This window comes from Thermobia domestica, chromosome 12 (genome assembly GCF_964235325.1).
Source record: "Thermobia domestica chromosome 12, izTheDome1.hap1.1, whole genome shotgun sequence".
In the NCBI taxonomy this organism is placed as follows: domain Eukaryota; kingdom Metazoa; phylum Arthropoda; class Insecta; order Zygentoma; family Lepismatidae; genus Thermobia; species Thermobia domestica.
This window is the reverse complement of record NC_137465.1, coordinates 142,654,162-142,680,858: the sequence shown is the minus strand read 5'-3', so window position 1 is coordinate 142,680,858 and position 26,697 is coordinate 142,654,162. Positions and strand designations below refer to the sequence as shown.

At 35.2% G+C, this 26,697-nt stretch overlaps 1 protein-coding gene across 2 annotated transcripts in view; it reads left to right on the top strand.

Annotated features, from left to right (window-relative positions):
- Positions 1–26,697, top strand: part of MED8 (mediator complex subunit 8) — a 63,238-nt gene that overhangs the window by 7,476 nt on the left and 29,065 nt on the right. For both annotated transcript variants that reach the window (XM_081734197.1, XM_081734196.1), the window contains one exon: positions 8,701–8,870. In XM_081734197.1, coding sequence (XP_081590323.1) covers positions 8,706–8,870 — 165 coding nt within the window. In that variant the 5' untranslated portion in view covers positions 8,701–8,705. The remainder of the gene's footprint in view (positions 1–8,700; positions 8,871–26,697) is intronic.

Below are 26,697 nucleotides of genomic sequence, written 5' to 3'. Positions count from 1 at the left end.
AAATGAGTTTGTCAGTTTGCCCGTTTAGCCAATGAGTTTGGCAGTTACCCAGTTTGTTTATCCAAATGAGACAAGTGGCCGCCGCCCGGGCACCTGCCTATCGCTTCCACCATTTCATCTAGCGCAGTGTTCATAGCCTGCCACCAGTCGGATTTAGCGTAGGGATGGCCACAAATTTCCAGTTCCGCGAAAAACCGGTTCCAGACCTGGGCCCGAAAACCCCGGTTCCGGAACCGGGTCTTAGAAACTGGTTCCATACCTGGATCCGAAAACCCGATTCCGGCCATCTCTATTGAGTATATGGGTCAATCCATCTGAAGTGGTCCAGAAATGGTGAAAATGGTTGCTCGACCATCTCCGAAAATTATAAAAATTTTAATGTGACGAACCGTGTGTATGGGAAGGTCAATAACGTCATTTATGTTGTCGTATGCGCAAGTGTTCCTAAATGGCGGCCATCTTTGTTGTCGGTGGAGTGCCAATTTTTGCATTTGCAAGCGTTTACGAAAATTACAATTGCTCAGGACGTACGAATCAGACGAACGCCAAACAAAAACGAATGTTTACAGAAGATACTGAGGTACACGGAGAATATAAACTTTTGCGTCTAAATAACTATGCAGGGTTGCAAATCAATACATGAAATCACCAGAAAAACTACACAAAATTACACTATTAAAGGGGGTGTATTTTGGAATGGCATAAACTAGGGGGTTCGTAAGTTTTGTGTTGAATATTATTGCATTTAAAGAATCTGTAGAAATATCCACAGCTATGATACTACTGGCACTGTAGATTTATGGGAGTCCGAAAGTTGAAGTTTGTGATTTTGATGCCATTTTTGGGGCGTAATGTCTCAGGGGGCAAAGTGCTAAAAATTGCTTCCGGCAGGATTAGAATGATGAAATTTGGCATGATTGTAGACTTCCGGGACTGACCAATAGGAAAATTTCCAAAAGTAAAAATTTTAATTTTTAAGGTATCTATTTGGGGATGAAATAATTCCCATGTTATTTAAATAGATGTTTTCTTGTGACAAAACATCTTATCTTTTAGATTGTTGAAATACGAAGAGAAACTTGAATTTTTGTAGAATTGTAGATTTTAGACAAGGCCGAGCAAACGCGGGGGTCTGGGGGCAGAGTCCCCAGTTAGCCAAAGACTAGTCTATCCTATATAACGCAACATTGTGAACATATTAACTTCCGTAACAGTGTTTGGATTTCAATATTACTTTGTTGATACATTAAATGCCTTAATACTGCGGTCCAGTTCGACGGTGTATGTCGTGGGAGAAAGGGGGAGCTAACTCCCTTACCATATAGAAGTGACAATGATCATGGAGCTAGAAAGATGAAACAAATGCCACTCGCAAGCTTTTGCAAAACTGAACACAAACAAAAGCGGGCCTAATTGCTGCATCATGCATAGTTTTTGAGATTAGCATGAAACATAATCCAAACATTTAAATTTTTCCGGGCTACGACCATCGCAAGTGCTTTCTTATCATTTTTACCACGTCCTCCCTTTTTTCTCCATGTAATATCAGTCATGATTTTTTTGCAATAGTTTATTCACATATAGAATTACTTTGTGGCATAAGCAGCAATTTTTAGTACTTTGCCCTCCTGAGATATTACGCCCCAAAAATGGCATCAAAATCACAAACTTCAACTTTCGGACTCCCATAAATCTACGGTGCCAGTAGTATCATAGCTGTGGATATTTCTACAGACTTTTTACATGCAATAGTATTCAGCGCAAAACTTATGAACTCCCTAGTTTATGCCATTCCAAAGTACACCCCCTTTAATAGTGTAATTTTGTGTAGTTTTTCTGGTGATTTTTTGTATTGATTTGCAACCCTGCATATTTATTTAGACGCAAAAGTTTATATTCTTCGTGTACCTCAGTATCTTCTGTAAACATTCGTTTTTGTTTGGCGTTCGTCTGATTCGTACGTTCTGAGCAACTGTAATTTTGGTAAACGCTTTGCAAATGCAAAAATTGACACTCCATCGACAACAAAGATGGCCGCCATTTAGGAACACTTGCGCATACGACAACGTAAATGATGTTTTTGACCTTTTCATACGCAAGGGTCATCACACTCAAATTTTTATAATTTTCAGAGATGGTTGAGCAACCACCTCTGGACCACTTCGTATGGATTGATCCATATGTTTTTAAATCAGATCATTAGATCTTTTTGTAACGAGCTTTCTCCAACCTTTGTTTGATAGTGGATGTTTAGGACATTGACGATGTCATGACTGCTTATATACCGGTCTCGCACGGCTTTTGCCAGAATATAATCTACTTTTTCTGTGATTGGTCGCCCAGTACGAGAAGCATCGACAAGTACGAGGACATGGAAATTTCCAGAACGAAAGTGGTTTAACTATTTTTTGACTGTTGCTTTTGATAACGTATCTTGCCCACGTTCTTTACGAGCCTGCGGAGCATTTGCTCCTTTGTCGAAATTAAATTTGTTCAATGCAACGCAGTCTTGGGGAAAATTCACTCAACTTCATGGCGTAATATCTTACGTCTGGTTAAAAGAATTCCAACACTTTTTGCACATCTACTAGCTTCAGCTGTCAGATGGCATTAAACATGACCTGCTGCGACTCATATGCCCTGAGATTTGGGTTGTTAATGCCATCTAGCTAGCAAAGTACTCAATATTTTTTAAACTACTTGATACAATAATTTTTATATTCTGTCAGGTAGTTTTCTAAAGTTATGGGGATTATTTTCGCTACTTTCTGCATTCAATACTAAAGTTTAGGCGAAATTGGTAAAGCTATCCAAGAATACCTCAAACACTCGCCTAGTTCCTCATCAGTTTTTCCGTCGATATTTGGAGAGAATCACTTGGTCAGTTATCCCCGGTTGCGCACATACTCTAAATCGTTCGACAGACAATCCATTTAAATCTCCGTGACTTAAATTAATTGTCTGTTGAATGATTAAGATTCCGAAAGATTCTTCTTAATCAAAATGTAAAGAAAACCTAAAGCACCAATAAAAATTGGTAAGTCACTTTTCTCACCGATAAAAAAGTTATTACTAAAATAAGTTAGTGCAGCACTAACGTTGGGGCTACATACATATATTGTTTTAAAGTAAAATCATAAGAGCTATCTATAACTATTGGGAAAAGTAGGTGACCATAAGTATCGATAAAATCTACGCAATATTCATAATTACCATTGTCGAGATACACAAAAACATTGAGAAGATTGTATTGTAAAAAACTAAAATATAATCGATTCTGTGTTCCAGAGGATGAGTGCCCGAGTGTTTAACTCGAAATTAATGAGGAAAAAAAAAAAAAAACGGCGAACGAGGAAAATTACAGAATACAATACTCCAAAGTATATACATGTCACTCGATATTTATACGGTTATAGATCAAGACACGTAAAGTGGGCGAACATGTGGCTTATATGGGAAAGTTGCATGGAATGTAGAGTTTCTAGTGGAAACCCTTGGAATAAGAGAATTCTGAGTAGAATGAGAATAAGATGGGAAGATATAAAACAGGATATTCTGGAAGGAAGGGAGTATCTAATCCAATGAAGATCTGTTTCGCACAGGAGATAGGACTCAGTGACATTTTATGTTTGTGTGGCGACAACTCTCCGGGTTCCTTAAGCCATAGAGTCAGTCATTTGCGCCTTCACGTATGTTTGTTTTATGACAGCTTTTGAATTGGATTTTGATTAATATCACATATATTTTGCTTAATAGTCTCAATTCCTTAGTGTTTTTTAAAAGAAACAATTACTTTCACTAAAATGCATATAGCCTACTGCAGTTGCAATAGCGGTCCGTTTACAAGTAGAAAAAATATAACATTTACCATTTCGTCAGTTTTTCCAATTACTGCGTAGCAGCATTGACTGGAAAAGTCTTTAATTAAAATAAACACTAATCTTGTACCCCGAGAGATTGTTTCTTCTTTTACTTATATACCGTAATTTTGATTCTTTCTGGAGTCTTCGTAAATAACTACTCTTGCTCCTGTACGTTGTCTTGAATGCTTATCCTCGAGCGGAACTTTCTTGAAACTCCAGAACTACGAATCTGGTAAAAGTTTTTTTAAGTTCGTAGAACCTCACGTCTACGCTTTTGGTTTTTTGTTCTTGAAAATTGAATTGTAGGCATGTGAATTTAAAAAAATAATTATTTACAAAAGTGTACAGCTAATAACGGTAAGAAACTATGTACAAATGTTCAAACATACATTTTCTTGTAACGCTACTGCGCAAAATGAGACATATTTACTAAAAACATTTTCACACATCCACAATCTGCTTTATGAAATAACTAAACTGAAATACTCCTCTATGAAAGTTTTTGTTACTCTATTTTAACTTTTTTAAGAATCAAAATCTAAATGCAAAATAATTTAGTGGCAACCTTTCTGTCTCTTTCAAGTAGTCTGTCTTTGGGAAGAAAGCTGTTTGTGCTCCGAGAAAAACATTACTTTAAGCAGAATAGAGAACCAGTACCAAATTTAATTATGTACAATGGAAAACTTTTTGAAATGTTCGTACTGTTATGACTAAAAAATAAAAATTATTAATATTTTAAACCACTAATTTTTATAATTTCTGCATTAACATATAATGTCATCTATCTATGGTTCGAATTGCCTTTTATCAAGATTTAGTAGCGGACTTTTTTTCCTAGACTCAAACACTATTCTATCCTGAACTCAAGCACGTGGAACAAGGATGAACTACCTTAATCCTATTTATCTGATGTCCTTTCTCCCTAAAGTGGCTGGATAAAGCTAAAAAGAAAAACTCCTCACTCGAATCTCCACGCGTTCTTTCACACTAGTTGAAGTATTCCCTTTCGTCATATCTAAAAAGAAGTTAGAGCATGACCAAAATATTTCGTATGCGCATAAAGTTGTTAACTCATCCTTATAATAACTTTTCAGTTTGGGTAGCGGGTTTTCGAAACTGATCTTGGATTTCACGGAAATATTAATACCGAATTTAGATCCAACTTTGGGCAATTTTTCAGAAAAATTAGGCCAATTGCGTGAAGAAATCCTTTTTTGTATTTTTGGAGAGATATTTTTTGTGATTTATTGGCCTATGCAGTTTTTTTAAGGGTGCAAGCATATAATCCATTTTGCCTTCCTACATCAAATAGTAACTATAAATGTTTACAAAGTTCAGATTCTTTGGGGATGTTGCGGAAAACTCATAGAAAGTTCCTCCATAAGTTCACGTTTATTAGACGAATCCGCTGAAAAAAATAAAATAAAAAATCCACTGTGTATAATTAAATTTGGTTGTGTTTTCCATTGTGCTTAAAGCTCTGTTTTTCTCAATATAAACAGCTTTCTTCTCGAAGCACAGACTACTAGAAGAAAACAAAGCTTGGCACTAAATTATTTGCAAGAGGGCATTAAGTTTTTAATTTCCAAAATTTAAAAGGAGTAACAGAAATTTTCATTAGAGATAAACTTTTGTAAATAATGATTTTTGCCATTTACATGCTTACAATTTAACCTTCAAGAACAGAAGCTCGAAAGTGAAGATGTGTGAGATTCTACAAACTGTAAAAACAGGTTGATGTTTCGTCAGATTCGTAGTTTTGGTGTTTCAAGAATGTCTCACTCGTGGATGAACATTCTAGGAAGAGTATAGCAGCAAGAGAGAAGTTACTTAGAGATGGTCGAAATCATATAAATAAAAGAAGAAAATTCTTTCTGGATAAAAGGTCAATTCCTATTTTAATTATTAATATGTATCCTGTACGTCCATTAGCAAATAGAAAAGTCTTCATATACCTGTGGAGAAAGTAGAGCGAAATGGTAGTCGCGAAGGTAGAGCGAAATGGAATGAAGTCGAGAGTAGAACGACTTCTGTTATCTTTCCCAACACACACTAATTCACCTACAGCTTAGCTTGAAATTGCAATAGAGATAAAGTTATGTCTCATTCCAATGACAGTGGAGTAAGCTATCAAACAATGTATGGTATGTACGGAAAAAGTAGGAGAGATATTCATAATTTTTTCCAACAAAATTTCCCCTTACCTCAGCTTTTCCAATTTATTGTATCAGAAAAAGAAACTATGAAAAAAACGTATCTTTTCTACTCTCCTACTGCGACCGTCCCTAATATTAAATATGTAACTATTTGAAAACACGTAAATTCAAGTTCTTTGAATGTGACAATTGCACTATTGAAAATAATCTTTTATCGTAATTGTTCATGTTTTATTTGTTGTCAGGTCTAGTTGTACAGTCCGCAGCAAAAAACCTGCAACGTGAACATGTAACTTTATTGTAAAACGACGAAGTCTTTTGGTCCAAAATAAGTGTGCAGGGGAGGACGCCGAGATTTCTCCTGCGTGATTCGTGCCACTTAGATGTTATATTGATTTCCTGCGCTGTTAGGCGCAGTTTCACAATAAACTTACATGCTCATGTTGCAAGTTTTTTACTGCGGACTGTATACATAACAAAGTTACTTGATGAATATTGCAAATTTTGATAAAATACTTACGTTTTGGAATTTCGAAATTTTTAGCTCTGAAATGTAAATGAACATGCAAAATAGCTGCAAAAATGAAGTGTACAGAATTGTTGTATATAGTTTGATTTTGGTAGATGTTAACTAAAATTTGGTGTGATTTTTCATGATGCTGTCCCATCTTTTGTCGAAGCAGCTTTTATCTAAATTTAAAGCTGGATTTTGTGACTTGATGTAAAACCCTTCGAAGACATTTCTTTCAATGAAGGATGAAGATTTTGAGTAAAACATTTACTACTTTAATATTGTAATTGGTTGAGTTGATATGTTCCAATAGACCGGAAACAGCTGTTTTCTCATTGTTGAAGTCTCTGATGTGTTATTTTATCCTGGTCTTAATGTTCAGTTTTGTCGTACCGATTTACGTTTCCGGGCATTCACATTCCGCCTGATTACGATAGTTTGTCTATGAAATAATTCTTGTATCCTCATACAGATTTTCGTAAATTGCCGGATGATTTTGTGGAGACGTTTACTCCTAATCCTAGAGCTAATTTTCGTATCCTCTGTGTAAAGCCTGGTCTTAAAGGCTTAGGTTCATAGTCAAATTTTACATCAGGTCAAAAAATACAGCTTTAAACTTAGATAAAAACGACTTTGACAAAAGACGAGACATTATTAAAATCACAGTAAATTGGCCTTTATTTATTTCTTTTCTTTCGTTTGTATTGTTGACATGTAGCAACAGTACTTAATTTTCCTTCATGATTATGATTTTACCAACATTTTAAAGATTTATTTATCTGTGCGAAGCACAAAGAATAAAGTATCTGAGACTAGTTGGAATGTATAGGTTTAGCATATACAAAGTGCGCCATAAAGTAACAGAACTTTTACAAAAACAGCTAGCTTCTTTAAAAACGTTACCTTAGTGAAAACTCCTTTGTCTAAACTTCGTAGTAATATCTGTTTATACTAGTTTGATACAGTTTGTATCTAAGTAAGCCTGTGACAAATGCATGTAGTGTGAAATCGCCGCACGAAACACTCATCGAAATAAATCAACTTTCTAATAAAGTTTTGTTACAAATTGGATAAATCTTTTACTGAAACGTTATAGATGGTGAGGACACTGTATAATGATGTGCGTTATCAAGAAACCGATGTATCAATGGTACAGTTGTTTCAGATGTGGACATGAAGATGATCCAAGGTCAAAATTCTCTTGAACGTCTAGGAATGAGGAAAATATGGAGGTATTTCGTGCACTTAATAGATATGTAACCATGCAGCAATTGTCAGCCATGTTTCAATCAAACGAAGAAAAGTTTAGGTTAATGTAACCAAGGGGTTGAAAATGAGGAAACTGCGTTCATGTTTTGTAAAAAGTTCGGTCATTTATGGAGGTACCTTGTAAATGTCTGTCAATTTAACTGTTCTCGAAATTTATATAAACATACTTCTCATTCGCTAGTAATTAGTTGAATATTAACCACAATTTATCTTTATGTATTAATTTTGAGTCTTTTTCCATACATTGATGTATTAATAATTTCCTCCTCCAGCCATACAAAACTACAGGCAGATTTTTAGAACTCTGAAAGATGGTTTCATACTCGTATACTTTGACATCTGATTCCTTAAAAGTCTTTGCACTTTCAAGTTTTCGATTTGCTGTGGAGTCTTGTCTGAAATGAAATTAAATCTTTCGGTTTAACGTCCCTCGAGTATGCCCTGTAGGCTAAGGGAGACGACGGTTGAAGCAAATGAATGATTATGGAATAAATTGTGAAATGAGAATGTGGAAGAAAACAAATACTCCGAGAAAACCCACAGACACGATGTTGTCTACCACAACTTATTTGTTCAGGGTTCGAATCAGAGACCCCATACACCAGAAGTAAGCACTCTACCGCTGAGCCGTGTTGCGCCCCGTTCTTGAGTCTTGTTCATGGAGGATAAAAGTGAGAATGAAAGTAGTAAAATCATCAAAGGAAACATAAAGTAATGGACTCACCGATGTAGAGCAGTATAGAAACACCTCGTCGATTGTTGCCGGTCACGCGTCAAATGGAAGTGGAAGGAATTTTCAGAAATCAAAATTTAAAATAAGTGACATGATGTTAAAATTCTTGAACGTGTTACCATATTCTGAAGGATTCTTCCATTAATTGCTAAATTGAATTTTTTGCAGCAAATATGCAGCGTGAAGAGAAGCAGCTGGAATCAGCGTTGGAGGCACTTATCTTAAAAGTTAATGATCTGAAAAGCTCCATTGCAGCTATGCTTGTAAAAGTAGAACGAGAATATGAGACTTTAAATTGGCCAACGTTTCTAGATAATTTTGCTCTGATTTCGGGACAGGTAAGTAGCGTCATTAGGCGAAGTCTGGAAATTTAAAGGTGCTCAGCAGTCTTTTAATAATATTGCGGCAATCAGGAAAGCAATACTAAACTTAACCTGCATAATTATTTAGAATCTAGAAAATACCACATAGTGAAATGGTCTGTGTTGTCGATTATACAGTAAGATTTTCGTATGCTTAGTGCTTCAATGTCAGTGGAGTGAAGAGCTTACAGAAGAAAAAAAAATGAATATAAAACTGGATAATAAATAATGTGTTTACGTACGCTTGTCACATGTGCATAAAACATAATTTTGTTAAAGAATGTATAAGTGTGTGGTAGTTAGTTTTCTTGGAAAAAAAGGAAAAAGAAAAAAGTTTCTTCGTGTTAATACAACAATTTATGTAAAGTGAAATAAAATATCTCTACTGATGTTAAGGCACGAAGCATGTGAAGCTCTTACTGCATAATATGATTTAAGCTGCTGTGGTCCTTGAAAATGGATACTCACTAAATGATCTGAAATATCGAAAATTAGTTCATCCTCCTAGGAATACTAAAAGACTAATACAATTTTTACCTGAGTAGAGCTATAATTATATGTTATTTGGTATGGACAGGAGGAAATGTCTCCAGTGAGGCTTTTCTTCTGATTTTAATGCTAAATATTATTGGGAGTTTAGCAGTTACTGATGTGTTGGTGAAAAGTGTTCAGTTTTAGTGATTGGACGCTGCATTGGAAATGATATGTGTACGTAATTGATATAAGGGTTTTGTTAGTTAATGTAATGGTAATGGTAGATTGTTACACAAATATTAGACTCTTAAATAATTAAATATTGAAGGATATAGGATTTAGATTTCTGAGCTTTCGGCATCTATAACCATTTAACCCGTTATGTATAACGGATAACGTCCCTCGGCGAGCACATCATCCTGGGAAAGGGAAGGAAGGAAAGATTGGGGAAGGTAGAAAGCAGCCTGCGACCTAAGTTAGGTACCACCCCGGCATTTGCCTGGTGTGAATGAGGAAAACCTCATTCAGGATGGCTGGCCTGAAAAAGCTTTTTACACTTTTTCGACCGAGTTCTCCCACCGGGAATCGAACCCGGGACCACTCGCACCGAAAACGAGAGCATTAACGATTACGCTACGAGGGGCCACTTAAATATTGGAAGGTTCAGCAGCCTTGGCAGTTGATGAAAATTACACATTTAGTGAGTGGATTAGTGATTCATTTGTATATGATGTTCAGCTTATGAATAAAAAGACTAGATTAATTCGAATATTGATTATACTTAAGTTTACAAGTAGCAATGGTACTTAGTGGATATTAGAAGGTGTGGTTTTTGGATAAGGCTACGTACATGATCCTACATGAAGTTTTCTACACATAGAAGTTTTGTTTAATTTGAATATACTCTTTTATTATTATGAATATGAATATATTTTCATAATCATCATCAACCGTTTTCAATACGGTGTGTTAATGACTTCTTCAATTACACCACAGCCGTTTATCTTAAACAAATATATTCATTGATACTCTGCAGTATTTCTTGATGCTACCATTCCGTCTTGTATGGTGTTTCTTAGTTCGCATGTCTTTGATATCTAGTCAAGAGTTGCATTTCTTCCTCAATCATAATTTCTTTTTGTAATATGTAAGACATAGTATCACTTCAATGCCGTTATTTTCACGATAATATCTCTCACTGCTGTTAGATTACTGGTTCGTGTTATTAGTTTTCTATCTCATGGGATATGCATGCTTCCATGTTTCGTTGTATAGTATGCAGACAATGAAGTCTACTTTGTCGAATCCACGTGTCAACATATATGTTGGATATATTCATTGAATTTTTCCGCATCAATCATTGTCACTTTCTCCAACACACTCGAGGCTAACGTAATACGTTTGTTAATTCCTTCAGTGTTGTCATTCATAGATACTGTGTGTCTTAGGTAGGCATACGAATTCACTTCTAATTCCGCATTTTCAGTTTCCTATCTACGAATTTCCTCCTCATTGATAAATCATTTTCGTTTTTTCCATATTCATCTTTAACCCGATTTCCTTGCTCTTCAAATTAACTTTTATTGTCATATCTTGCGGATTTGTGATGATGATTGCAAAGAATATTATCAGTGAAATGAATATGTGTTCCCTCCTCATATTTCACCTTTTCGTTTTTTCAGTTCAGAAATCGAAACATATTTAGATACATTTGAAAAAAAAAAAAAACTTTGGAAGAAACTATGTTGTCCTAACGATCCCTTTCTCGTGTTTTACTGTCTTTTGCTCATGGCCGAACGGTGACTTGTTTATAGATTTTGGGGGGCCGCGGTGGTTCAGTGGTAGAGCGTTCACCTCTCCTTTGGGTTCCGGTACGATCTCAGCCTCCGCCAAGTGAACTTTATGGTGGACAAACACCGTGTGCGTGAGTTTTCTCGGGGTTATCCCGTTTCCTCCCACTTTCTTCATTCCACCATTTCATTCATTACTCATCATCACCGTCTCCTTTAGCCTAACCGGCATAACCGTGGGACGTAAAACTCCAAATTTTATTTCATTTCTTTTCATTTCATTTATAGGTTTTTGTTATTCTTGTTGCTACTGATTAGATAGTGCAGTTCATACTCGCTTCACCAATGTATTAATTCTCTCACTATTTAAATATGAACAATTCTGTTATATCCACTTCTAAATCCAGCCTGTTTAGTTGGTTTGGCAAGGTCTTTTAATCTGTATGCCCGAACTTTCGTAATACTTTCTAAATTACAAGAAGGCAACTTGTATCCCTGTAATTTCGTAGATCTTCTGTATGCAACGATATCACTATGATACCTCTACTTTGCGGAAACCCGATCTCTTCATAGATACTTTGATCTTCCAATAGCATGTCTAATGTAACTCCATCTTCTCAGATATTTTCTTGCAGCGCAGAAAGTATTTTTGTTTTCTCGTCTTCACTCTAACTTCCAATCGCTTGTGTAAAACTTTCTGAAGAACTTCTAAATCTCTTGCATTTTTTTCTTAGCAGTTTTTAGTGCATGTGCGATTCCTTTTGTTTCAGTTCATGTTTCTCTTGCGTTCACTTGTTAGGCCCTCCTGTGCCTTTTCAAAGCTGATGTTGTCTTCAATTGTTCTTGCCTTGTTGCTTGGGTTGAATTTCCTTATGCATTAGTGTATTATATTGCAAAATTTACGTAGCCTATCTAAATATCATATAATATTGTCATTTCCCTTTTTTCTTCGTAAGATATGTTCCTTTTGAGATGCTCTTCTCACTCTTCAGAGTCGTAGTGCATTATGTTTTTGTAGCTGTTCCTCTCAAAATTTCTGTGATCTTGTTAGCTTCTGATATATCAGTACCTTCCTCTAGTGTTTAATTACAGTACGTTGAGCAACCTTCTTTTGTACACATTTTTGTCGCATAAAAGCTGTCTTCTTTCCAGGTGGATCTTAAGATACAATTTAAAAATTATCTCCTTTAAGAAGAATTTGTCTTTAGACGCAATCTTTTTATTAAGCGCATCTGTAGACGCTACTCCCGATTCAGCATCGTCTTGGGAGCTCATCTTTGCTCCCCATTAATAAGGCTAACAGGCGATAGTCATTTGCTATGCTGTAACTGTTCAGAATATTGCGGTGTTCACTCACATACCTTTCGTTTGACCTCGTGTAGTCAGTTTCTCTTGTTCAACTTAGGTTTCTCCATGACTATTTTCTGTGATAGTGTTTCTTAAAGAAGGAATTCATGATTAACATCTCAGCTTTGGGAAATTTGCGAACATATTTCCAGATTCGTCTCTTTCGTCTTACGAAGTTTTCTGATTTTTCGTTTGGCTTTTGTTGTTCATTGTGGAGATTAAGGTTTACTAGTTGATTTCTCTGTTGTTAAACTTTCTAATTTCTTCATAGAATTTCGAATTCTTCCATTTCCTCTGAATAGCTTGTAGAGGTCATACACGTGAATCAGTAGTCAGTTCGATGACAGAGTTTGTTACTCGACTAGAACTATGTAGGAGTACGGTGGCTCAGTGGTAAAGCGTTCATCTCTGGTGCGAGGGGTTTCTGGTTCCATCCCAGTCCATGTAAGTTTGTAAGAGACAACATCATGTCCGTGAGTTTCTTCGAGGTTTTCCAGTTTCGTCCCGCAGTTTGTCCACCTAGTCTTTTATAGTAATTCAATTTCATTAATCATCCGTCTCCTGTAATCTGAAGGGATTAACTGCGGGACGTTGGATTGGAAATTTCATTTATTTTCATTTCGACTAGAAGGTTGTGTATAAAAATGAACTTTACGTAAACTTTGGTTTTTAATGGTTATTTTCACTTCAAGAGCACATACAAAATGCTGCTTGAAGGGTTGAGGCTGATTACTTTAGGGCCGTGAATTCCCCATTTATTATATAAAAAGAAGCTGGTAAATAAAGTATGTCCGCGGAAATTGCTTTGATTTATCAAGCATAGCCATATGCAGTTAAAAAAAAAAGTATATATGGTTATGTATGTTAAGGTTGTTGCGGACTGTTTAATGCTCGTCGTTTGTATGCGTGTAGATTATGTTATGTATATTGTGGTTTTATCTTGATTGGGGACGTGAGGATTCAGGATTATCTTCAATCTCGTTAACGACAACCCGATTTAATCTGAACAGAGATATGCAGCTTTCTAGCATCATGGGAGGAATTTTCTTCTTCACCAAGTGCGAAGAAGTGTTTCTACTAATTCTAGTAGCCAGTAAGGTAGCAGTATCAGAACAGTAGGGTTATCAAGTCCCATAGCAAGAAAGTTACCGAAGCCAGAGAAAACTTTGCTAAGAGAGGATGAATTTATTAGCACAAATGGCGCCTGAGGTCAGATGATATCAATGTACTTGATATTAAGGAGCCAGTCATTAGTTTGCCCATATTGATTTTTAGTATATAAGTCTGGGCATCGTGCTGTCTAAGCTCATTTTGTGAGCATTGAATCTTATTCTAAAACCGTTTTTGCACGGTCTGACTTTTTATTAGAATTCATTTACTTGTAGAGCCTATCTAAAACCTGACTTTTGAGATTTTTAACTGCATTTAAATTTGCTCAGCCTATTTATTTATTTATTCATTCATTCGTTCTAGTAAAAGGTATCTTTCACCTTCTTCGCGTGCTGATCATCATTATACTTCAATTAGTGAAAAAATACGTGTGTGATATAGTAGTGTTCAAGTAGCGGATGAGGAAAAGCATTGTATGGGAACTACCTGACTGTTCAGTATAAGTAAGAGATTCTAGACTTACTTCTTACATTATTCGAAGTCTATGTTAAAATATTTTAAGCATTTTCCATAGTAAGACTAATAGTTAATTTCAGAGATAGAGACTAACAGTGATTTACTCCTCAAACTTATTCCTGAAATTTCGTTATATTGCTGCTTTGCACGTTAATAATGAAATAGTGTTTAATGTTGGCTTGAGACTGCAATATTTGGCAAGTATTTTTACTTATAAAAGCAAGTATTTTTACTTATAACATCATACGTCTTTGGATATATTAGTTTGAATCTTGAAATTGCTATGTAGACATTATTGTTATATAACTGATACCTCAAAAATCTAAGTGAAGTACTAAAGTTGTCCAAGTTAAGATCTAAATAATCTGTGAACCAACTAAAAGAGCTATAGCTTTTATTTAAAATTGCAAGAAATTGGTAAAATGTATGTTTAAACTCGACTTTTTACTATTTCCGTTAATGTAAAGCCGAAAAATCTTGAAACAAAAAATCCAAACATATCCCATTACAAATTTGCTAGACTCGGATTTGAATCATTCTGAGCGGGGGCTCTTGTGATTCGGATCCCACGATAAGCTATAGACAAGGTTCTTACAAATCTGGAAAACAGGGAAAATGGTGCTTAACCTGGAAATCAGGGAAAATTTACGATTCTTTTCTCAGGAAATGAAACTATTGTGCGTCTTACATATTTGTTAAGATAAGCCAATAATTCACCCATTATTTGTTGAAAGAAGTACTACAAATAAATGATTTTCGTTTAATTTTAGGAGTTGTATTTATAGTATGTAAACTTGTTAAGTGAAGTAGTTACTACTTCATGAACAGTTGTACAGCGGGCCACAGAAATTCTTGAGATACAAAGACCATGTGTTAGGCAACCGAACTAAAGCCCGTTACAAGATTAATTACGCCTGGTAGAGTAGCTAGAACAGCAGCATGAACTTGCCCCACCTGTTAAAAGAACAGATCGTAAAGTGTGTTTTTGTGTAGAAGTGAGGAGAAACGCTGGCTGACGAAATGACAAAAAGGAGTCTTTGCATACTTGTACTCACAGTACACAGCACAGTACCAGAAAAAAATATACGGACACCAGAGGCGCCGATGAGAAGATAACAGTCGGGGAACTTAAATAATCTTATAATTAACTCAAATGAGGGATTATACAAGTTAACTTACTTCAAATGACTATACATATGTGCGTATCAAATAATATACGGATAGATTATGCGATATATGTATCAGATTATTTTTTTAAGATAAACACAAAGCCTTGCGCTGAGTTTAAAAACTATTAATAGTAGTCCTACCTGGAAATCAATTAAAGCATGGATTGATCATTCAGGGGAAGAACCCAGCCCCTAATGAAAATTTTGGTGGTCTAACAGGGCCTGAGCTCCTAGGTTCCGGAGCCACTGATTGATACGTAATGTTACTTCGAAAGAAGAACTTGTCTGATTTCATATTCGTTAAATAATTTTTGAAAATGTTAAATATTGTTATACAATAATTTATTTGTAAATATTAAAAATGCAAAATTCGATAGCACTTAAACGAGTCGGAGAACTTACCCGTACTAGGCGTATTTCTACTTAGGTTGCAAATATAACTGAGGGTTCGTGATTTGTTTAATATTTGTGCAAATTTACACATTGGAATTTCTCATCTCGTTCACCTCTGGTGCTTGGGGTTCCGGGTTCGATCCCAGCCCCCGCCAAGTGAACTTTGTGGTGGACAAACACCGTGTGCGTGGGTTTTCTCGGGGTTCTCCCGTTTCCTCCCACTTTCTTCATTCCACCATTTCATTCATTACTCATCATCACCGTCTTCTTTAGCCTAACCAGCATAACCGTGGGATGTAAAACTCAAAGACTTCATTTCATTTTTTACTCATTCTGCCACACCGTCACTTGGTAAATTCGCGCGTCGTACGATATATGCGGCGAGTAGAAAACTTTAAGACGGTTTTCTCCGTTATTTTTGGCCATTGCGCTCTCCCAGTTTGTAATATTAACTCTTTAAGGTTAGTCTAAAGGGATGAAATAGTGTCGTCAAAAAGAAGTACAATTTTACGTTCGCAGGGGGCATAGCTTTCAGTTTTTACGAAATTTACAAAAATAGATGGCAGTGTTGTCGAACCCAATTTGGAAGATTGAGTTAGAAGTTTACCTCCCCTTTATTTTTTTTCCTCGCGAAGGATGGGGCAGAGGGTGTGGGATGTCGTTTGTCTGCGACCTTCGTAGGAATTTTCTTTTTCGATACTTCCATTCCTCTAAGTAACCTGACACCACTGACCACTGTCTAGTAATCTGCAGCTTGTACGGAAGAGGAGTTTGAAGCTAATCGTTCCATTTCTGGTATAAAGAACGCTGAATAGCGAAAATGCCGATTGCTGAGAACACTTTTTTTATCGGTATTTGCAGTATATTGCTTGTCTTTTTTCACGTGATACTGGACTTGCAATGAAATACATTTGCTCAGCACAGATTTAATCAAAATGTCATAAATGACAACTCAAATTGAACACAAGAACCCTCAGTGGTGTATACACAACGTTATAAAGAGGAGTTCAGGCACACAAGTTCATATCGTATACCATTGATCTGTACAATATATTAACGGGTAAAGTACAAAAATTTGAATTCTTTATCCAGCATAGGAGTTTTGAAATGCGTTACTCCTTTAAACCTTCATGTACTATCGGTGTGGAGTCATAACGCTATTTAGCGACGAAGACAATATAAATTTTCCGGAAAATTTTCATCGCTGATTCCACATTTCAATGCAATTATGGAAAAAACACAAAGAATTTCATTTCTCACATTAGTGATCCCACAGATTTGAGAACGTTGTTTATCAAGTGAATTCCCTTTTTTAAAAAATGATTTTTAGTCTTGAAACTTACTGTATTTTCAATTGGAATTTCCTTCACTAGGAAACAATCATGTATCTTTAGAATAAATTACTTATTGCATTATTTTTCTGGATCTCTTTTTGTCAGTAATAATTCTAATTAGTATATATTTAATAGCATGTGAAATTTCAAATTAGCATTACAAGGGGGTCCGCAGATCACTTCCCGAATGAACAGGGGGTCCGCGTTATCGGAAAGTTTGAGATTCTGGGCTAGTGCATAGATCAACATGAAAGATCGATCCTCACAGTGTATTCCATTACCCAACATAATCTCACGTCCAGGAAATATAAGGGAAACGAGACCCGTACTTTTTATTATTTTTTTCTTCGGATGAAGAAAACAAGTATAGTGAGATTTTTTGCTAAGTTTATTGTTATATATAAAAACTGTACTCTTACATGTTAGAGAGTATATTTTTATATATGAACTCCCTTCCTATGCATTATGAGATGCAGAAAAAGATGAAAGGTGTAAATTCGATTTTTTTTGTTTGTTTATTAAGAAAGCATGTAACGTAAATACATGCAATGAAGCAATAGCGGTGGGCGTCAGTGTTGTTTTTATGGAGAAAAGAGCTGTTACAGTGTATCCATTTTTTTTAAAAAAAAGTAGTAATTTAGATACTATATGTCTAAGCTATGTAAACACAAAATAGTCTATAAGCTATTGCTTATATGCTTAGCATAAGCGTTTTCGGCGCAGGAGACTCGAATTTGATTCCCGGTGGGAGCTCATATGGTTTGGATTCCACTTAAGCCGTAGATTAACGCCCCCTTAAAAAAAAAAAAAACTATGAGAAACCTCTCCCAAAATATGTACCTACATCCACTACTGCGAGTAACTTTTGACTCAAGCATCGGTATACATCATACGATTCACCTAGTTGCGTAAAATGGAGTAATTTTTGATTTTACTCGCAATTTTGAATATATGTATGCACAGAATGATAATGCTGTTGCACGACTGTGTAAAAATAAATGCATCAAAAACAATATATCGGTATTTTGATATGTGTATGGAGCCTCTCCCTTTTTAAATTTCGATTCAAAACCAAAATCAATCCTTTGTTATTGACAGCTTTGAAAAAAATAGTTCGTTTCGAAACAATTCAATATATATTTACAAAATTAATTTGGCCAACTTCACACTGATCCCTCTTTTAGACTTCCAAACTATGCTGTGCATAAGGGGCGCTGTCGGTCTCTTGACAAGTATCAGAGCAAAAACAGCAAGAGATATCGTGATGCGAATTTTTGCAATCAATTCAGAATACCAAGGATAGTTGCCATCTCCTCCGTTAACTCTCTAATCAAACCTGAAGTGGTTAAAATTAGACACTTCCCGTTTCAACGTTTATCGCCACAGAACGAAAACGGTAACATACCGGTATATAGAAAAGCGGTATTTTGAAAACTATTTATCGTTTCAAGGGTAAGTTCCACTTGCTTCGTTAACTCTCTTTTAGTACTGGGAGTGATTCAAATTAGCTATTTCCGGTTTAGGTTTCAACTTTTTCACCATAGAACGAAAATGGTAACAGATAGCAAGAAACAGTTTTTACAAACAATACAGCGTCTCAAGACAACATAATATGACTATCCACAACACTACCAAAACAAGAAGTAGTTCAAATTTACTATTATTTCCGGTTTCATTGTTTATGACCATTAGATAGCCAAAAGCTTTTTTTTTTTTTTTTTTTTTGGTAAACGATTGAGCATCTCAAGACGACATGTTATGACTATCCACAAACTCTACCGAAACCGATATTGACTAAAATATACTATTACTTCTGGTTTCAGTACTGATTTTCGTAAAGCAAAAACTGTATATGCTATCAAGATGTGGTTTTTAGCAATTGATTCAGTACCGGTATCTTAAAAATAGGTTTGATTTTCTTCCTTAGGCCTCTATTCAATCCGAAAGTGGTTGAAATAAACGATTTTTAGTTTCAACCTTTATCGACATAGAATAAAAACGATAAGTGACAGCGACTAATGGCTTTTTGATATGAATTCAGCGTCCGAGTAACAGGTTCTATCTTTGATCTTATTACTCTATTGCAACAAGTACTTACAGATGCACTACTTCATATTTGAGTATTCAATTCACATAGTTTGGAAGTCTTAGTTCCACACTGTGAAACGATATTCACTTATTTTCAAAATTTCGATTCAAGGCCCAAGCATATCTTTATACATCTATCTATCTACCTATCTCTCTCTCTCTCTCTCTCTCTCTCTCTATATATATATATATATATATATATATATATATATATATATATATATATAATGTGTGTGTGTCTGTATAAAGTATCTATATACATATGTATTATGTAAAAATTTATTTTTATATTTTTCAAACAAACGATGGCTTTAGATTTTGAATTCGCCGAGTCGAGACAGCATTTTCTTCATACGAGTAGAAACAGACTTAAATTTCGACTTGTCTTGTGCGCGTTCCTAGTTTTGAATCAAATTTTGAAAATTGAGGATAGGGTGAAGTATTAACTTTATTTTTTAAATATTTTGTTTTTGTTTGTGAAATAAATTATTATTTCTTCAAAAGAATCAATCACAAATAGAATACAAATGATTGATTTTGGCTTTGAATCAAAATTTATTAGGGGACAATTTCACACATGTGCATCTAGCGTATTTCTAATTGTTTTGAGTGCTTTAACATATTTTAATATGTTATAAAATTTGCTAGGGATGCGTACGAGACAAGATTTCTGGCTGTTTCGTCTCGAAAATGTGCTGTAAAAGTGATGTCTCGACTCGAAAAATGTATATTTGTCTATTGGAAGAGCCGTGTCTCGACTCGAATTTTGTCAGGAAAATTCTGTCTCGACTCGTCTCGTGCGCATCCCTAAAATTTGCACTGCCTATTGATTTTTGCCAGTCATCAACCGTTGCCAAACTACTTCTGTTAACTACCGAAATTTAGTTTCGACAATGCTGTATAACAGCGTTTCCCAACTTTTTTCAACTTGCGGCACACTACGGGTCTAACTTGAATTCTCACGGCACACTCATAGGTATTATTATTATTATTATTATTATTATTATTATTATTATTATTATTATTATTATTATTATTATTATTATTTGTAAATAGAAAATACCGTCGTATTTGTTTTCTTTGATTACTGACCTCCTTCTCACAAAGAATAAAGCTCGATCACTGGTTTTCCTTCATCGTAAATCATTATACTTAATTTTCTTTCAAATTAAAAAATAGAAAACAATTCCAATGAAATATAGAACTCAGTCTTTTAAAAAATACACTTTCTTTTTCGAAGAATGTATCCAACCTTTCACAAGGAAGATCACTAAATTACGAACGAACAAACAAATCTCTTGTACTTTTAAAACAGAATTGCGGTAATTTGTATGAGTGTTTGCTTTGTCGAAAGGATATAATGAGATTTTAAAATTTCAAGTTACGAAATAATCTGGAACAATAAAGAAACAATAATGGTCATAACAGTGATAATTAATACTTTTTTCAACATTAAAAATGAACAGATAAATAACACAGTGTGAAACTTATAATTTATTAACATGGTTAATGTACGTCACAATTTTAAATATTAATAAAATTCTGTTTTCGAAATACAATCTATGTAGTAATAATGTATGTAAAATAATATATTACAATTACAGTATTTTTCATTGTAGAGGTTCATAGTAATGTGAAATTTAAAAACACATATTTCCTGTCTTGCAATTAGGTTCCTATATAATTAATAATTTTGTTTTCATTTCCTCGCGACACACCAGCGGCCCATTCGCGGCACACCGGTTGGGAAACGCTGCTGTATAATATGGCCAGTTTCTACAATGCTGTTGTATAATCGTTATTCCAAAATGATGATTCAACTTACTTGAAGCAGCATATGATATGAAGAAGTGTCATAATTTTAGTAAGGTCGGGAATATATAACGCACTCTAATTTTTCAGAATTGAAATGGTAACAAAATGTTCGGCTTATATTACGGCCAATACGGTATTTGATTTATCATAATGCGAGCTTGAGTTGTATATGATGAAAAAGCAAAGATCAGGTAGAGAACGTCACTTGTTTTCCATATTTAATAACAAAGGTAATTATTGACAGCACACAAATTTGATTATCGCGGGTTCAGAAACCACAATAATTCTGTGATAGAAATTCTACTTTGAAGACCAAGCCAAATAACGAGTTTGATACTAGACAGTATATTTAAACATCGTTTGTTTGGAGAATGCGAGAACGAGTCTATATGAGACGTGTGGCTACATGCTTATCTGCATCCTAAGTAGGGCTGTGCGATATTTCGATATATTGATCCATCCATAAGACATTTTCGAATATCTAAACATCAATACCGAAATATTTACGAATCTATGTTTTCGGTATTTGATATTTTCAATATTCAATGTTTTCTTTTTTATTATTATTTCAATATCTTTCCATATATCTGTTTTTCGTTTTTCTTATAACATGTTTGATGTTGCCATATAGATAATCTACCACTGATGGAATAGGTCACGAATTTCGTGTAACATGACTCGGAAGAGACACTGCAATGTGCAATCAGACCAAGAAAGACCCATGACTGAGAAACCACGACCAATCATCCGGAGTGACCCGATGATTCGATAGAACCCAGAGATGGAACGTCATATATATGAGAAGTGTGTGTGAGGCTACTAATGCAGTTCTAACAAACCTGATTCTCTCCTCTCTCATCGCCTTTTCACTAAATATAATTTTATTTTTCGATTGCTTGCTTCCTTGTGTCAAGTGTTACACTGAAAGATAACTACAACGCTTATAAGGGTACCAACATTCAAAATCGCAAAGAAAAGATAAGTCACATGTTTGTCTTATGAGAGATCGTTAATGTTTAATCGACCTGTAAAGCTTCTTGTTTAGAACATAAAAATTACCGCTGAGGTTAATCAGTTTTTGTTAATTCTTTTTTGTTATAGGCTATAATCAAAAACCACATGCTTGAAGACGAATAAACATGAAATTATATTTGAAATATTCAAAACATGGTATCTTGATTAAGAAATGTCACATCAAGAATCGGGCAAATTAATGTTCTAGCTCAAGCAGTGAACATCATTAATGAAGTATAAATAAAATTTTTGCAGTAATTCTGCAGAGCTATTTCGGTTGCTTCTCAGTCACCAGGTGTATCTGAGTTTCCGGATATGATTTGGTGTCCGGGTTCGTTCAGTCACCGAATCAGACCGAGTCTTAGAAGCGAACCCGGACCCGGATGACTCAGACTAAAGTCGAGACCCAAGTGGCCCATGTCCCATTCCATCACTGTTATATGCATAATCGAATAGTCCGATTTCTCAGTAATGCTTTAATTCAACAACACTTTTGGTTCCTTTCTGGATAATTTTTAGTTTCCAGTAACGATAAGAGAAGAAAACATGGTGACTGTAATGGAAGTGAATGATCATGATAGAATTGGCGGAATGAGAATGTTTTTGGAAATTGAAAAGCCCCGAGAAAACTGCGGCTACAGTGTTTTCCACCACAAATTTGCGTTGGCGGGATCAAACCAGGGATGCCTGACACTAGAGGTGACGAGCGCTCTACCAGTGACCCATCGTATCGTCCTCCAAGCGACATAGATTGGTTGAAATTGGAAGTGATTACTTATCTTATTAAAATCTTATGATCTCAGTCTCTAAGCGTCTATATAGTTGGGAAAGTGAACAGATTCTTATACGAACAATACTCGAACAAAGAAAGGGCTTGGAAATTCAAAAGTGGAGAAGAGTAATACATTTATTTTAGTTTGTCTTTTGATAGTAAATGCACAAATTTGACATGTGTCCTCAAACGAGCACATACAGCGCACAAAGGGACTACGATAAAAAAGAGACGATTAAAAAAAAAGTTGATGAGGCTAAGTACACTTCGAGAAATAAATGCATTTCATTCATTGTCAATTGCGAGTAATCTTGGGAAGATTAATAAATTAACTGATGATGCTTTTGAATACAAATAATCGTGTTTGAGGAAATTTCAGAAATATAATTAATAACTTTTTTTAAAGATAACAAGCAAGTGTAAACAATCCTTGGTTTAATTTTATTTATTTATTTAGTTAAATATTTTTACATAATTTCATAAGATCAGTATAGCGGTGTAAAAACAAAATAACTCGAAGGTTTTTTGCTATCAGCGGTGAGCGGTTTATCCAATCTAATCCAGTCCATTTACATGAGTTTTATGGATGCAGTAATAAGACATTGAAACAATATTGTTTCCCCTCAACAACACGCGGTGAGTTGTCATAGCATGTAGCTGCATTTGCTCGCTTGAAAACCGTATTGATTGTATGTATCAAATTTGAAACCAAAATTTTCTAGTCGCAGTTTCAGTTACATAATTATTCTAGATTGTTCATAAATGTTCCTGAGAAACCTTTGACTGGTTGGTATTTGTTTCCACATATAATGTGTAAGAGAAAGGTGCGTGTGAATGTATAGTTATATTGTGTGTGTGTGTTTAGTGTTTAGAGAGAAACTCACAAGACGGTCGTGTCCAGTGTCTTCAGAAGCATGTTGTCCCTCCCCTCAAGGACAGTGAAACGAATTGGAGGGAGAAACGAAATTGGACACTTGGAAAGAAAACAGATGTGAAAGAAAGCGGGGGAAAACTGTGGGTTCGGTTAAACTGAATATGTCCATTATTTTAATAACCAAAACATTTTGCATAAATTAAGTTGGTTCACAACAATGGTTGGTTTACAAACTTACAACAATGGAAAGAATAAATTGTAGTAAAATTTTTCATATAAAAACTCATAGATCACTTGGTCCTGTACTAAATGACAGAATTTCAGAGACCTAGAACAAGCGATGACGCGAGAGGTATCTAATTCCTCTACAACAATTAAAAGCTTACAACAATGGAAAGAACAAAATATCGAAAAATGATTACCTTATGAATCATACACTACATTACGGTATACCAAATGCCGAAATTTCAGAATCTTAGAATAAATGATAACGGGAAAAGCATTGGATTCCTTCAACAATCAAAAGTTTACAACAATGGAAAGAATAAAATGCTGTAAAATTTTCGCCTTGAGTTTCATATATTACTTCATTTTGTACTCATTGACAGAATTTCATCGTCCTTGTGCAAACGATAACGGGAAAGGGATCAGATTTCTCCACAACAATTAAAAGGTTACAACAATGGGAACGAAAATACATAATAGAATTTCAAAGTCTTAGAACAAGCAGTAACGCGAGAAGCATTGGATTACTCTCCAACAATTAAAAGCTTACAACAGTGGAAAGAACAAAATTACGAAAAAATTTCAACTTGTGATTCATACATTAGATCACGCTATACTAAATGCCAGAATTTCAGTGTCCTAAAACAAATGATAACGGGAGAAGTATAGGATTTCTCTGCAACAATTACAAGCTTGCAACAATGGAAAGAACAAAATTTCGAAAAATTGTCACCTTGGAACCCATAGACTACATCATGCTGTACTAAATACCAAAACTCCAGAGTCCTAGAACAAATGGTAAGGGGAGTGGCATTGAATTCCTCTGCAACAATTAGTTGAACTCAACAATGAACGAGTCAACAATTCGAAAATCTGCACGGAACAATTGCTGCGTATAGTCATTATCTTCAAACAGACTGACAGTGAAGAACATAGTTCAGTATTTGTAAAAGTTATTAGTCATTTTTGTAAATATTAATTAACATTGAAAAGATAGGGCGATAGCAACGCCATCTCTTATCACAGAAACAAACTTTTTGTGGCTTTAGACCATCCTTAAACGTGCACTACCACCACCTCACAAAAAATGGCCCCGAAGTTCACTTACCAAACTCTGCCTTCTCTTTGTTAGAGATACTCATCTCAGGTAAGTAAACAGAAACAAATGAAAAAAAGAAGGGTAATGGAGGCCTTGAAAGTAAAACGTAGACAAATTTACCAGTGTTCAAAAGCATATTTTTTAAGGACGCTCGACCCTAGCAATAGGAGCTAAATACGTGGTTCCGATTAGTTGAAGTTAGCCGCTTCTCGCTACCTGTCATAAATATAGCAGAAATGAACTACCTACTGCTGTCGGTCTTCGTGGCCGAGACTGCTAGCACAACTGTTTAGTAATTATAATTACTTTTGGCGTTGTTTCAAACCCGCCTCTGAAAAACTTTTTTAATTCTTATTTTTTATTAAGTTTCCATAACACAATTTCCATTAAAATATTATAAATAATACTCAAAAAAGTGATTTACTTACTTATGCGTGCAGTTTTGCTACACGAATCCATAGTATAGGTAGTAATAGTAGTAACAACGGGTCAGAAGCCCCGCAGGGCTCGTTTTGTTCCAGCTTGACTGCCATGATGTTAATTTAACCTCAGCAGCTTCTTCAATTTTTTTCTTCTTTAATTCCAACAAAGTGAATTTTCTTCTATTACTATAATACACAATACATACACTAGAAGGTTTGGACAATCGCAAACTGCAATCAATCAGAAACGTGTATTTAGTTCCTATGGCTAGGGTCGAAGGTGAAATAAAAATGTACTATTCAGAAGATACTGTCTACAATGCAGTAAGTAGACTGGGTCGGTGGATCGCAGTGTGTCATGGTGGGTCTCAGTGCGTCATGGTGGGTCGCAGTAGGTCACATGCTGTTGACCCTCGACCTACTAATTCACTCAGAAAACTCGACCCACCGACTCACTCCAAATCTGATCTGAGGGTGGGGTACTTGGTTCGATCCCAAGGCAAGTAAGTTTGAAGTGAATAACATCGTACTCGTGGGTTTTCTCGGGACACACTAATTTCCTCCCATTTTCTCCTTCCACTAATTTGCCCATCATAATTCACTTGTTTTAATCATGGTCTCCCTTAAGCTAACAGGCATATTCGTGGGACATTAAACGCAAAGATAACGAAATATCAAAAATGCCTAAAAGACAAGATGAGTTGCAACGAAACTTTGTGTAGGGACAATACGCAAAAAATAAATGAATGTTTTTTTTTTATTTTCTGTGGAAAAAATGGTTTTAGTGGACAAAAGCCCCCACCCAAAATTTTGAAATTTGACGCCCGAAAATCAAAACGTGGAACTAAGCGAACGAAATTGTGTACAGAAATTTAGACCCGAAATGAGGGAATATGTGTTTTATATTTTCCTGGAAAAAAAGGTTGGGTGGGCACGGATTCCGGAAAGCCTTTGATCGTGAAATATCAAAATTGCTAATAACAGTATGTCAGAAGTGCCTAAAGGTCATGAAGAGTTGCAACGAAACTTTGTGTAGGGACAATACGCAAAAAGGAAACGAATATTTTTTTTTAATTTTCTACGGAAAAACTGTTTTAGAGTGCAAAACCCCTCCCCAAAATTGTAAAAGTTGACGCCCTAAAGGTAAGAAGTAATTTACTGAAGTGAATGTAATGGCTCACATATATTGTATACATAAAATGAGGCAATATGTGTTTCGTATTTTCCTTTTTTTAAAGAAAAAAAATCCAAACCTTTGATTACGAATTATCTAAAGTGCTAATAAGTATACGTCAGAAGTGCCTAAAGAAATGGAGGATTGCAACGAAACTTTTGTAGGGACAACACACAAAAAAATAAGT